At 45.4% G+C, this 15,179-nt stretch overlaps 1 protein-coding gene across 2 annotated transcripts in view; it reads right to left on the reverse strand.

Moving 5' to 3' along the window:
• ANO6 (anoctamin 6) overlaps window positions 1-15,179 on the reverse strand; it is a 238,152-nt gene that overhangs the window by 155,711 nt on the left and 67,262 nt on the right. For both annotated transcript variants that reach the window (XM_075344964.1, XM_075344965.1), the window contains exon 3: window positions 11,504-11,641. In XM_075344964.1, coding sequence (XP_075201079.1) covers window positions 11,504-11,641 — 138 coding nt within the window. The remainder of the gene's footprint in view (window positions 1-11,503; window positions 11,642-15,179) is intronic.

A 15,179-nucleotide genomic window follows, 5' to 3' on the forward strand; every position in this document is an offset into this window, starting at 1 on the left:
TTTCTAGGATCCTTCCCACAGATGTTTCCTACACGTGCCCCCAGCGAGAAGAACACTGGAAAATGGCCGAAGTAGGGTTATCAACCTGGGCAGATCCAGGTCCCCTCCTACCTTCGTGACCTCAGAGGGAGCACTGCCACTCCCCCCCGCTTTTAGTCAGAATTATCCAGAAAGGGGATTTTGGCTATAACTTTGCCTGGGAGCGTCGTAGGCGGACGCCAATGCTCTCATTGTGACAGTTATGAATTTAGCTACAGAACGAGGGGACTCATGACCTGTCTGCCAGTTCCCCATTGGCTGATATCACGCCTGGGGCACTTCCCAATGTCCTGCTCCCATAAAAAGGGTGTGCCGGCATCGTCCGCATGCAGAGACACCATTTTTATGGTTGCCATATTTATCGGAAATATGGCTTGCGAGATATGAACCATTTTTTACTGGAGTCGTTCTGTCTGGCTATTTCCATAGCCTTGCTAACTAGCTAGCAGCTCCTACTACAGGGTGACGGCAGGGAGTCATCCTGTGTCCATTGTTCCCACACCACCTAATTTCCATATCACAGGACATGGCCATGGAGGTGTAAGTGGAACACTGAGAACAAGAAGGGAGGGGGCACTGCCAGGGAGTGATGAGGGATTATGACTGGAGTCATAATTCATCTTCATATCCCGGGATTTGCCTCACACTGGTAATTTGCATCTGTCCCACTGTCCAGCGGAAAATGTATTCCTACTACTATATTGCACAAGTTCTATTAAAGGGAACCTGTCAGATCACCTATGCCCTCCAATCTAGCAGCATTCACCTGTATATGCCAAAATTCCCTGCCTAATCAGCCCTGTATAATGTATTCACTTAAATCAATGTTTAAAAAAAGCATGTATAAAGTGCACTTTTCCTATGCTAAATAGGGCTGTGACTACTTGATGGGGTGTTGTTTCCCCAGACTAGTCGGCCCTCTTTCATGACAACATGATTTCTACTAGCCGATGTCACCGAAGGGCCTGGAAATCTCACACATGCGCGCGGCTCATTTTGGCAGCTGAAGTGCACCTCCAAAGTCGGGTGTATGCATGCGGGCTGCAGAGTGGTGCACAGAATATGACCGAAAGTGGAGAAGCTGTTCTTACGGGCACGTGCAGTGCACATTTCTGAAACCGGGATAAGTACACCTGGCTCGCACACTGCCGATATCGAAATAAGCCGCACACATGCGCAGGACTTCCAGGAACCGTGATGAAACTGACTCGTGGAAATTATGGGTGTGATACCATGGAAAGAGGGCCGACTAGTCGGGGAAATAATGCCCCTTCAACTAGTTAAGGCCCTAAATAGCAGAGGCACATGGCACTTTATAAATGTTTTTTTAAACATTGATTTTAGTAAATAGCATTATTCAGGGCTGGAATTTTGGCATAAACTTGTGAATGCTGCTGGGTTGGAGGGCACAGGGGACCTGACAGGTTCCCTTTAAATGTTAAAGGGATTATCCAGTCATGATATATTGAGGACTTATCCATACAATAGGTTATCAATATCAAATTGGTGGGGGTCTAACTTTCAGCAACTCCACTGATCAGTTGATGCAAGCTCCAGAAGCGGCCATATGTACACGCATTGACAAGAGCTGCACAGAGCAGCTCCGTTCTGTGCATAGCGGCCACAGCTGAATACTGAAGAACAGCTCCTATTCTAATGAACAGGAAGAAACTGTTCTGCGGTATCAGGTGGCGGACAATCTCACATTTTATATGAAAAACTTGCTAATGAAGTTACTAATGTTAGATTTTATTTATATTACAATTACCTTTAGTATATTACAAAAAATGAAAGTGTTTAATAAAGCTATAATTTTCATTCTAAAGTAATAAATGTTTAAAGCCGAAAATGTAGGTACAAATGTCAATAGTCTGATCGGTTAAATGAAATACATAACAAAGAACCTAGAGGGACATATCAAGTGGGGACATATCCCTAACAAATGCCATTGCTTTATAAATAATGGGGGTCTGACATATGTGACCCCCACAATCTTGAAAGAAAAGGGACCAAAGTGCTGCTTCCCTTTCTCCGTTTTTCCTCCCTGCAGCTGCTGGGCAGAGGAAGTGCGATTTAAAGGAAATGCCGCCATTTTTTTTTTCACGTTGATCTGGACACAGAATGTAATAATGGCTACATTTCTTTCGCCTCTCTGTTGTGGCGATATTAGTAATCAAAGTAGTGGCATCTAATGAGTTAAAAAAAAAAAGTTAAAACCGAGTCAGATAGCAACTCATATGGAGATGTACAAGCCCCAGGGGATACTATGTATTAACACCCACTTGGACTTAATAAAAAATTAACTCATTATGTGCCAATACTTTGCAGCAGAGAGGCCAAATATAGTAAAAAAAAATAAAAGGAAAAGAAAACCTCTTACATCCTGTGTTTCCAGATCAACATGAAACATTCCAGGAAAGGTCCTCTGCACTAAGGGGGCTGGGTAAATGGCTATGCAGGAGGGGAAAAACAAATAAAGAAAACTAATGTGCTGCAGGGCTGAATGAGAACTCGGGATCCTTCATTCTCAGGACTGTAGGGCTCAGGCCATTACCAAATGCCATCATTTGCATGGGAATGCCTCTATAAAGAAATCTGTTTTCCACATCTACTCGCTGAGAAAGAATGTGAAATTAAACCTCCTGGCTCTCCCCCTCCAATGAATTGTAAAGCTGCAAAGTTCCCATACTATATGACTCTCACATACTACACATGTAGTGAAAAAACATGATCTATACAAAACAGTCAAATGGGAATCTTGCTGCTGTGTGTTACAGCCGAATGCTAGAAGGGAAAAAAATGTAAAATAATATTCAGAGTTTACATTTATTAAACATATTCCTTCACTAACAGGCCTGGAAACTTGCACTTGGAAAATAAAACACATAATAAAGCAGAAAAAAGGAAACGTCCAAGCAACACATCTGCTGCTGCAGGAAATATCCCTCTAGTAGGATATGGGCGTCTGCCGTGTGTTTATTCCATTACACCAGCATGTTGGCAGGCCTCAGGAACATAGAGTCAGTGTAACTCTATATAAAAGAATTTGACTTTCATTTGGAGTAGAAGCTACATAAGGACACAGTGAGGGTCCGAGATCAGGTCGCCTGACACCCCTGCTGTTACCAGGACATGCGGCCATCAGAAGGACCCAATGTATGAAGTTAGATAATGACACAGTCTGACACCCCTGCCGATCTGCTGTTACCAGGACATGTGGCCATCAGAAGGACCCAATGTATGAAGTTAGATAATGACACAGTGAGGGTCCGAGATCAGGTCGCCTGACACCCCTGCTGTTACCAGGACATGCAGCCATCAGAAGGACCCAATGTATGAAGTTAGATAATGACACAGTCTGACAGCCCTGCCGATCTGCTGTTACCAGGACATGTGGCCATCAGAAGGATGTATGAAAGATATATGAAGTTGGATATGGACACAGTGAGGGTCCGAGATCAGGTCGTCTAACACCCCTGCTGTTACCAGGACATGCAGCCATCAAAATGACCCAATGTATGAAGCTGGAAAAGGACACAGTCTGACATCCCTGCCGATCTGCTATTACCAGGACATGTGGCCATCAGAAGGACCCAAATGTATGAAGCTGGAAAAGGACACAGTGAGGGTCCGAGATCAGGTCATCTGACACCCCTGCTGTTACCAGGACATGCAGCCATCAGAAGGACCCAATGTATGAAGCTGGATAAGGACACCGTCTGACACCCCTGCCGATCTGCTGTTATCAGGACATGCGGCCATCAGAAGGACCCAATGTATGAAGCTGGATAAGGACACCGTGTGACACACCTGCCGATCTGCTGTTACCAAAACATGCGGCCATCAGAAGGACCCAATGTATGAAGTTGGATAAGGACACAGTCTGACAGCCGTGCCGATCTGCCATTACTAGGTCATGTGGCCATGAGAAGGACCCAATATATGAAGGTAGATAAGGAGACAGTGTGGGTCTCCGGGATCAGGACGCTGACACCCCTGCCGATCTGGTGTTACCAGGTCATGTGGCCATCAGGAGGACTCAATATATAAAGCTAAGTAAGGACACAGTCATGTGGCCATCAGAAGGACCCAAGGTTTAAAGCTGGATAAGGACACAGTGAAAGTCTCAGAGATCAAGACGTGCGACACCCCTGTCGATCTGCTGTTACCAGGTCATGCAGCCATCAGAAGAACCACTGGTGGACACAGATAGAAAAGTCCTTTGTGCAAGAACAATAAATGGTCTTTTTTCAGCCCAAGAGTTCATCATAATGCCCATTTATACCTACTTTGGAGGTGGAAGTGGCCCCTTATCTCTTGGGCCCCAGTGCACTTGCACCAATGATTTGTCTGCCACTGAGAAGGGCCCAATGAATGAAGCTGGATAACTCCAATTCTGTACAATGTGCAGTTTCTATGAATGAGAGGTGAAATGTACTACCCGAAAATATACACTATAAATTGTATAGGGTTGAGGTTTTTAGTTTTGAAAAGCTATCTTTATAGTAGAGGTCATTCACAGGGTATAAAGGGGTATGCTGAGATGACCACATACTGCAATACAGCGTGGTTTAATGATCTTAAGACTACATTTTTATGCAAAAAATATTTAGAAGAAAAAAATGAAATGTACATAAGCAAAATTACATTTTTGACCTCGCTTCAACAAAAATAAAGCTGTATATACCACAAAATGTTAGCTATAACTATAGCTCAACTCATAAAAATAAGCCTAACATAGCTCTACTTAGAAAAAAATACGTCTCAGAATTTGGTGAGACAAACCAATTATCAATTACATTTGGTATTTTTAGAAATACTCAAACAAAAACATATACCGTATTTTTCGGACCATAAGACGCACTTTTTTTCCCCCAAATGTTGGGGGAAAGTGGGGGGGTGCGTCTTATGGTCTGAATGTGGCTGCGGGGAATGTGGGTGCTGCGGTGGTGCGGGTCATCGGGGGCACGAGCAGGCTGTAGCAGCCTGCCGTGACCACGTGGACCCGCTCATTTAATATGCACGCCCAACCCCGCCAATCATCCTTCAGCGCTGAAGCCGGCGCTGACAGGTGGGCGGGATGATGGGCGGGGGATAAACAGCCGGCTCGCATGATCACCCCTGGCAACTACGGCCTGGAGTGATCATGTGCGGCTGTATTCACTGCCCCCCGTGCATCATCATCAGCGCGGGGAGCAGTGAATCAGTGTACAGTACTCACCGTTCCCCTGCAGCATCGCTCGTCCTCCCGTCTGTGTCAGCGGCAGCGCCGCTGATTGGAGCCGCCCCATTACCCTGCTGGATCGCGATCATCTCCTGTGTTTGTGCCGGCGGCTGAGTGGAGACTAGCGGCGCGCACAGCGATGACGTAATCGCTGTGCGCACGTGTCCACACGCAGCCGCCGGGACACTGGCACAGACACAGGAGATGATCGCGATCCAGCAGGGTAATGGGGACGGCTCCAATCAGCGGCGCTGCCGCTGACACAGACGGGAGGACGAGCGATGCTGCAGGGAGTGAGGTAAAGTGAGGGGAGTATGAACGTTTATTTTTTTTTTTATGTGCCACAGGATGCGGCCATACACCAGGATGGGGGCATATTATGAGCCAGATGGGGGCATATTATGAGCCAGATGGGGGCATATTATGAGCCAGATGGGGGCATATTATGAGCCAGATGGGGGCATATTATGAGCCAGATGGGGGCATATTATGAGCCAGATGGGGGCATATTATGAACCAGATGGGGACATATTATGAGCCAGATGGGGCCATATGCCATGATGGGTTATATAGCAGGATGCGGCCACATGCCAGTATATAGCAGGATGCGGCCATATGGCAGGATTACGGTATATAGCAGGATGAGGGACATATTATGAGCCGGATGGGGGCATATTATGAGCAGGATGGGGGCATATTATGAGCCGGATGGGGGCATATTATGAGCAGGATTATGAGCAGGATGGGGGCATATTATGAACCAGATGGGGGCATATTATGAGCCAGATGGGGCCATATGCCATGATGGGTTATATAGCAGGATGCGGCCACATGCCAGTATATAGCAGGATGCGGCCATATGGCAGGATTACGGTATATAGCAGGATGAGGGACATATACTGTATATACCAGGCAGGGAGGATCATTACCAGGATGGGGTACCTTAGCAGAGAATTTGGGGACATTACCCCCATAACAGTGTCAGCAGCAGATCCTCGCCCCATGACACTGTGTCATGACCACATTTTTTGCTTAAAATTTTATTTTCCTATTTTCCTCCTCTAAAACCAGGGTGCGTCTTATAGTCCGGTGCGTCTTATAGTCCGAAAAATACGGTATACAAATACACATTCTTATGATGAAGTAGTAAGGCCGGCAACACTGTCCAAAAACATTGTGTTTGATGAAGGAACCGTGGTCCAAACATAACTATGAACCTCAGCACAGAAATAGCCGAATGCAATGGATTCTACTTTAGCCCTGCAACACTAATTTCATTGCATCAGTCCTGTTCTTTGCCACAGACGTCCTTGATAAAAACAGTTGTATAGGTCTAAATGTTAAATGATATCCATTTTTCTTGTAGATGGATCAAATAAACTTCAAACAACTGAACCACAATCATACTTAAGCTAAGGACACATGGGCATTTAGCATACGATGCGAGAGCATCGGCTATGTTATGCTAATGACCCCCGACTCCCGCTCTGCTGCGAGTGTAAGTAGAGTATCATTATAGGCTATGTGCACACGCTGCGTTTTTTTGACGCTGCGTTTTTGTGCGTTTTTGGCCGCTAAAAACGCACAAAAACGCACCTGCGTCGAAAAAACGCGGCAAAAAACGCACGCGTTTTGCCGCGATTTGGTGCGTTTTTTTGCTGCGTTTTTGCTCACTGCGTCCTTATGCGTTTTTTATCAGTGAACAAAAAAAAAAGGTCTGATGTCATTTCCTTCTTCAATGTGTTCTTCATTCTCCACTAGTGTATGCAGAAGAGCAGACAGCTGCAGAACTACAAGGCTCAGCATCCTCGATCCAATAGTGTATGCAGGACAGCAGACAGCAGCTGTCGAACTACAAGGCTCAGCATCCTCCATCCAATAGTGTATGCAGGAGAGCAGACAGCAGCTGTCGAACTACAAGGCTCAGCATCCTCCTTCCAGGACTGTATGCAGGATTTCTTTGCCCCCCAAAAAAAAAAAAAATGACGTGGGCTTCGCCATATTTTTGTATGCTAGCCGGGTACAGCAGGCAGGTACGGGCTGCCCCCAACCCCCAGCTGCCTATTTGTACCCGGCTGGGAACCAAAAATATAGGGAAGCCCTTTTTTTTTAAATTATTTCATGAATTTCATGAAATAATTTAAAAAAAAAAATGACGTGAGCTTCGCCCCATTTTTGAGTCCAGCCGGGTACAACTAGGCAGCTGGGGATTGGAATCCACAGTGCAGGGTGCCCATGCTTTCTGGGCACCCCCGCTGTGAATTGCAGTCCCGCAGCCACCCCAGAAAATGGCGCTTTCATAGAAGCGCCATCTTCTGGCGCTGTATCCAACTCTTCCGGCTGCCCTGATGCCGGGTGGCTAGCCAGGTAATAATGGAGTTAGGGCTAGCTGTATATTATCAGCTAGCCCTAAGCCCGAAATTCATGGTGTCACGCCAATATTAGACATGGCCACCATGAATTTCTAGTAAAGATAAAAAAAAAACACAACACAGAAAAATATTTTTATTAGAAATAAAACACAACACAATTAGTGACTCCATCTTTATTGAAATAAACCCCCCTCCGCAGTAATCCTGGGTCAGGGTCCCGCGCCGTCCAATCAGGATCCAATATCATCTGATCGGTTTGCTGGAAAGCATACCGATCAGATGATCTGTCAGGTTCAAGGATGTGAATCCCATCATACATCAGCTGATTGTATAAAAGCCGATTATACAATCAGCAGATGCATCAGTAGAAAAAAAAAAAAAAATAATACTCACTTATGTGCTGAATTACCGGCAGCTCCCGGAGCGATGGGGCGGGAGTCTGATCCTGTCCGATCGCTGCAGCAGCTGCCGGTAATCAGGGATGAAGTCTCCTGACGCATCCGCTGATACCGGCCGGGCGCTCGCGTCAGCCCGAGACTCGATCAGCTGATGCGTCAGGTGACTGCATCAGGTGATCCATCGCCAGGTCCTGCAAGCAAGGTCCTGCCCCGGGGAGACTGCACACAGCCGGAGCGGGAGCGGTGAGAGGAGATGGGAGCGGGCATGCCACCGCGAGGCTGCAGACAGGTGAGTATAACTTTTTTTTTTTTATTCTACTGTTAACTTTTGTTTTCGCAGCCGCTTCCACCTCCTGCCTGTACATGGCGCCGCACGGCAGCAGACATGCACAGGACGGGAGGTGGACGCGGCGGTGACGGTACCGGGAGGATTCATGCTTCTGTCTATACTGACAGAAGGAATCCTCTTCCTGTACACGTCACTTTACTACCCACCTCCTGCGCTTATAGCTGCGTTTTTGGTCTTAGAAACGCACCAAAACGCAGCTATTTGCGTTTCAAATTGCGTCTTTCAACATCCCATTGAACTCAATGGATGAAAAGCGCAGTGAAAAACGCGGGAATAATTGACATGCTGCGTTTTTGTGGTCACCACAAAAACGCAGCTGAAAAAAAACGCTGTGTGGGGACAGCAAAAATGAAAACTCATAGACTTTGCTGGGGAAGCAAAGTCATGCAGTTTTGAGGCCAAAAACGCACCCGAAAAACGCGCAAAAACGCCGAGAAAAACGCACCGTGTGCACATAGCCATACTGTGATGCGATCCTGTGATCAGAGCACAGCTGCGGAGGAGAGGGAGGGACTAATCTCCCTATGGCCTAAGCCACACGGCATGAAAATCGGTGCGAGTGGAGTGTGATATAAAAAAAAAAAAAAATCACATTCCACTCGGACCAATATTGGCCTATGTGTCAGCCCCCATGAGCGATTATTTTTTCAGCCCTAATCGGATCGAGAAAACAAACGCAGCATGCTGCGACTGTTATGCGATCATATTTTCTTTCGCACCCATTCAAGTCTATGGGACGAGCGAAAAATCACACTGCACTCGCGGAACACCGGTGGACCGCAAGTGTGGGGCGAGAATAGCAATAGCCGGCTACGGAGGAGAGAGGGAGATAAATCCCTCCCTCCCCTCCTCAGCAGCGGCCCGCCTCTCCTCAGTGACGGTCCGCCCCCCGCCGCTGAGGTCCGATCGGACATCAGTCGCAGGGACACTCGTAGTGCAGTGCGATGTTTCTCTCGCACCCATAGACTTGTATGGGTGAGAGTGAAAATGGATTGGATTCTACCCACGGCATGCTGTGATCGTTTTCTCGGTCTGAATAGGGATGAGAAAAAATTGCTCAAGGGAGCGACCCCATGGAGCAATATTGGTCCGAGTGGAATGCGATTTTTTTTATCGCATTCCAGTCGCTCTGTTTTACTCACTTAGCCACAGAATAAAAGTTGAAATGTCTATTTTACCACGCACTGAATGCCATAAAAACCAAACACAATGACTGAATTGCTGTTTTTTAAAAAATAATACGAAAGATAAAAAGAAAAGTCTTGCAGTGCCAAGAAGTACATTTTGGTACAATTGTACAGTTAGGTCCAGAAATATTTGGACAGTGACACAATTTTCGCGAGTTGGGCTCTGCATGCCACCACTTTGGATTTGAAATGAAACCTCTACAACAGAATTCAAGTGCAGATTGTAACGTTTAATTTGAAGGTTTGAACAAAAATATCTGATAGAAATTGGAGGAATTGTACACATTTCTTTACAAACACTCCACATTTTAGGAGGTCAAAAGTAATTGGACAAATAAACCAAACCCAAACAAAATATTTTTATTTTCAATATTTTGTTGCGAATCCTTTGGAGGCAATCACTGCCTTAAAGTCTGGAACCCATGGACATAACCAAACGCTGGGTTTCCTCCTTCTTAATGCTTTGCCAGGCCTTTACAGCCGCAGCCTTCAGGTCTTGCTTGTTTGTGGGTCTTTCCGTCTTAAATCTGGATTTGAGCAAGTGAAATGCATGCTCAATTGGGTTAAGATCTGGTGATTAACTTGGCCATTGCAGAATGTTCCACTTTTTTGCACTCATGAACTCCTGGGTAGCTTTGGCTGTATGCTTGGGGTCATTGTCCATCTGTACTATGAAGCGCCGTCCGATCAACTTTGCGGCATTTGGCTGAATCTGGGCTGAAAGTATATCCCGGTACACTTCAGAATTCATCCGGCTACTCTTGTCTGCTGTTATGTCATCAATAAACACAAGTGACCCAGTGCCATTGAAAGCCATGCATGCCCATGCCATCACATTGCCTCCACCATGTTTTACAGAGGATGTGGTGTGCCTTGGATCATGTGCCGTTCCCTTTCTTCTCCAAACTTTTTTCTTCCCATCATTCTGGTACAGGTTGATCTTTGTCTCATCTGTCCATAGAATACTTTTCCAGAACTGAGCTGGCTTCATGAGGTGTTTTTCAGCAAATTTAACTCTGGCCTGTCTATTTTTGGAATTGATGAATGGTTTGCATCTAGATGTGAACCCTTTGTATTTACTTTCATGGAGTCTTCTCTTTACTGTTGACTTAGAGACAGATACACCTACTTCACTGAGAGTGTTCTGGACTTCAGTTGATGTTGTGAACGGGTTCTTCTTCACCAAAGAAAGTATGCGGCGATCATCCACCACTGTTGTCATTCGTGGACGCCCAGGCCTTTTTGAGTTCCCAAGCTCACCAGTCAATTCCTTTTTTCTCAGAATGTACCCGACTGTTGATTTTGCTACTCCAAGCATGTCTGCTATCTCTCTGATGGATTTTTTCTTTTTTTTCAGCCTCAGGATGTTCTGCTTCACCTCAATTGAGAGTTCCTTAGACCGCATGTTGTCTGGTCACAGCAACAGCTTCCAAATGCAAAACCACACACCTGTAATCAACCCCAGACCTTTTAACTACTTCATTGATTACAGGTTAACGAGGGAGACGCCTTCAGAGTTAATTGCAGCCCTTAGAGTCCCTTGTCCAATTACTTTTGGTCCCTTGAAAAAGAGGAGGCTATGCATTACAGAGATATGATTCCTAAACCCTTTCTTCGATTTGGATGTGAAAACTCTCATATTGCAGCTGGGAGTGTGCACTTTCAGCCCATATTATAAATATAATTGTATTTCTGAACATGTTTTTGTAAACAGCTAAAATAACAAAACTTGTGTCACTGTCCAAATATTTCTGGCCCTTACTGTATATAATGTAGAAGATATGAGTACCAAAACAGTTAAAATCCAGTTATTTATTCGGGTCTGGCAGTATTGATTTTTTCTTGATATGACTACACGTACCCCATGTTGTGGCTTTTGTTGAATCCATACATGCATTGCAGTGACTATCCTAAATTCTAAAAAAGCAACATACCTTCTGCTTTAGGAGAAGGTTCTTCTTTGTGTTCTTAGTCTGCTCCTTTTGGGTCTCATCTTCATAAACTAAAATATAATCAATCCGCCTTTGATCATCATTGAAGAATAACGATTCCGAGTTTTGATTGAACGGTACCTGAGATCAGTAAAAATATAAAAAAAATACAGATTGGTAAACTCAAGGCCAGCAGAGATATCTACAAGATAAAGCTAGGAGGACATTATTTAGGTTACCAAATATCTAACATTATGCTGGAAAGACACACTAGTTTGCAATAAGCCCCTATGAGACAGTCACACCAATGACAAAAACAGGAACTCACTACATGGTTGGGAAAGTGATCACTTCCGGGCCTTTTCACAGTAAAAACAAACTCATTAGTATTTATATTCTTCTAGTAAAAAAAATAATATAAAAGTAAAAACATTAATATGGTAATATTTTCAATATGCACTTCATGAATTTTTGGATAACCTAACATTGAGGCTACATTCGCACTTGCGTTGTTTTGTATCAGTCACAATCCGTCGCCTTGAGGAATTACGGTATTTTGCGAAATATTTAGCAGGATTTCGTTTTTTCCCCATAGACTTGTATTAACGATGGATTGCGACTGATGGCCTTGCGTTGATTCCGCTATGCGACTGATCAGTCATGGCATGGCATGACTGACCACCGGGCGGGAGCAATGCAGAATGTAACTTTTTTTTGTAGCGTTGAAAAAACAAAGTGTGCAGGATTCTGTCGGTGTCCGACGTTGGTTATAATGGAAGTCTATGGGCGCCTGAATCCGTCCAATCCGTCAAATGACGGATTCTGGTGACAGTTCTGTCTTTTAGCAATAGAGCGTGCTCAGATGTTTCCTTTCTCTTTAGAAAATCTCTCTCTCTGTCGATTGGTCTCTCTTTCGCTCTCGATGTCGGTCTCTCTCCCCCTCTCTCATACTCACCAATCACTGACGTGGCGCTGCACAGCTGTCATACTGCTCCGGCGGCTTCTCCAGCTTTTGAAAATGCCGGCTCCTCATTATTCCATCTCTTATTCACTGCTTCCCCCGTCCACCGGCGCCTATGATTGGTTGCACTCAGACGGGCCCCCACGCTCAGTGACAGCTGTCTCACTGCAACCAATCACAGCCGCCGGTGGGAGGGTCTATATCGTGCATTACAATAAATAAATGATTAAAAAAGAACAGCGTGTGGTCCCCCCAATTTTGATACCAGTTAAGGTGAAGCCACACGGCTGAGGCCTGGTATTCTCAGGATGGGGAGCCCCACGTTATGGAGAGCCCACCAACCTAACAATATCAGCCAGCAGCCGCCCGCAATTCCCGCATCCTTTAGATGCGACAGTCCCGGGACTCTACCCAGCTCATCCCGAATTGACTTGGTGCGGTGGCAATCGGGGTAATAAGGAGTTAATGACAGCCCATAGCTGCCACTAGGTCCTAGCTTAGTGATGGCAAGCATCTATGAGACACCCCCCCATCCCTAAACTGTAATGAAAGTAAATAAGCACAAACACCGAAAAAATCCTTTATTCAAAATAAAAGACATAAAAACACCCTCTTTTACCACTTTAATAATCCCCAAATACCCCTCTAGGTCTGACGTAATCCACACTATGTCCCACAATGCTTTCAGATCTGCTACATCGGAAGCTGACAGGAGCGGCTGTAGAACACCGCCACTCGCTGTGAGCTCCATGGAGCAACTGACGTGAGTCGCGCTGTCAGCGGTGACGTCACTCAGGTTACCCGCGGCCACAGCTGTATTCCAGGTACAAACTGCTACAACGGATCAGTTTTTTTTAACAGATCCATCCCATCAGTTGTACCACAATCTCCAACGCATTCGTCACATCAGTCACAAAACGGATTGTGACTGATGCAAAACAACAGAAGTGTGAATGTAGCCTAAGTGTTTCAGATCGAACCATAGCGCTTTGATAATATTGAATACCACATGATCAAATACTACTTCTGATGAATTCAAAGGTTGGAGAGCCGAGATCCCGGACGTTTTTTGCTGAGGAGCAGATAAGGTGCTCACCAGAATGTAAGTAGCTTATCCATGCTTGCTTTAAGTTTATCAGGCGTCTTTAGTCTCTAGAGAAAATCCAGAGATTCTGTGCACTCTAATGACCTTAGAAGCTTCCTTCTAGCAAACTGTGAGACTCTCCAAGCTAACAGCACTATAAAAGAAAGCTTCTTACATTTCACTATGACTTTTCATACAATCTCCATCAATGGAGTTAGGCTTTTGTCCTCTTGCATGCCGGTTGGGAAAGTGGCGTCCCGTAAATCTGTACTTGTAACGTGGCAAATATCCTGTATTTCCTTTGCTCCATATCCATTTTCTCAGATTGTAATGTCATTAAGGGGAATCTGTCAGCAGGTTTTTGCTCCCCCATCTGAGAGCAGAATAATATAGAGTTAAAGACACTGATTCCAGTGATGTTTCACTTACTGGGTTGCTTGCCATAGTTTTGATAAAATCAGTATTTTAACAGCAAGAGATTATCTCTAGAGGACTAGCAAACCTGTTCCCAGGTAGTCCTCCATATTCATAAACCCTGCTCTAACCACTCATTGGCAACTTTCTGTCTATACACCGTGTACACAGAAAGCAGACAATGTTGTATATGTGGTTATACAGAGTTCAGCATTCAGGGAACTGGTAAATCTGTAGCAGATAAAACAGTGATTTTTAGCAAAACTGCAGCAAGCAGCTCAGTAAGTGATATATTGCTGGAATTAGGGTCTCTGCCTCTAAATCATGCTGCTCTCAAATAAGGTAGAGTAAACCCAGTGACAGAGCCCCTTTCAAGAATTTCACCCCGAATGACAACTACAACACAATCATCATCACAGAGTATCAACTCCTTAGGCTGCTTTCACACATCAGGTTTCTGCTGTGCGACACAATCCGGCGCTTTGCAAAAAAAAAAAAAAACGCATCAGTTTTTCCTCATAGACTTTTATTAGCGCCGGATTGTGCCGCATGTTCTCGCGTTTGATCCGTTTTTTGCCGGTTGCGGCAAAAATAGTCACTTCGGCGGCCGCACAGGACGCAGAGAGGAACGTTTTTGCCAGCGGCATAATGAAAGTCTATGCGCGCCGAATCCAGTGGCATGCATCAAACGCCGGAAGCATGTACCAGATTCAGTTTTTACTTCTGAGCATGCCCAGAAGTGATATAAATTCATTGCTTGTCAGAAAATCACTCACTCTCACTCACTCACCGATCACAGGCGCGGCGCTGCACGGCTTTCACACTGCTGGCGGCTTCTCCTGATTTGAAAATGCCGGCCGCCCATTATTCAATCTCGTATTCACTGCTTTCCCCGCCCACCGGCACCCATGATTGGTTGCAGTCAGACACGCCCCCATGCTGAGTGACCGGTGTCTCACTGCAACCAATCACAGCCGCCGGTGGGTGTGTCTATATCGTGCAGTAAAATAAATAAATAATTTAAAAAAACAGGAGTGCGGTTCCCCCAAATTTTGATACCAGCCAAGATAAAGCCACACGGCTGAAGGCTGGTATTCTCAGGATGGGGAGCTCCACGTTATGGGGAGCCCCCCAGCCTAACAATATCAGCAGGCAGCCGCCCGGAATTGCCGCATCCATTAGATGCGACAGTCCCGGGACTTTACCTGGCTCATCCCGAA

This window comes from Anomaloglossus baeobatrachus, chromosome 4 (assembly GCF_048569485.1).
Source record: "Anomaloglossus baeobatrachus isolate aAnoBae1 chromosome 4, aAnoBae1.hap1, whole genome shotgun sequence".
In the NCBI taxonomy this organism is placed as follows: Eukaryota; Metazoa; Chordata; class Amphibia; order Anura; family Aromobatidae; genus Anomaloglossus; species Anomaloglossus baeobatrachus.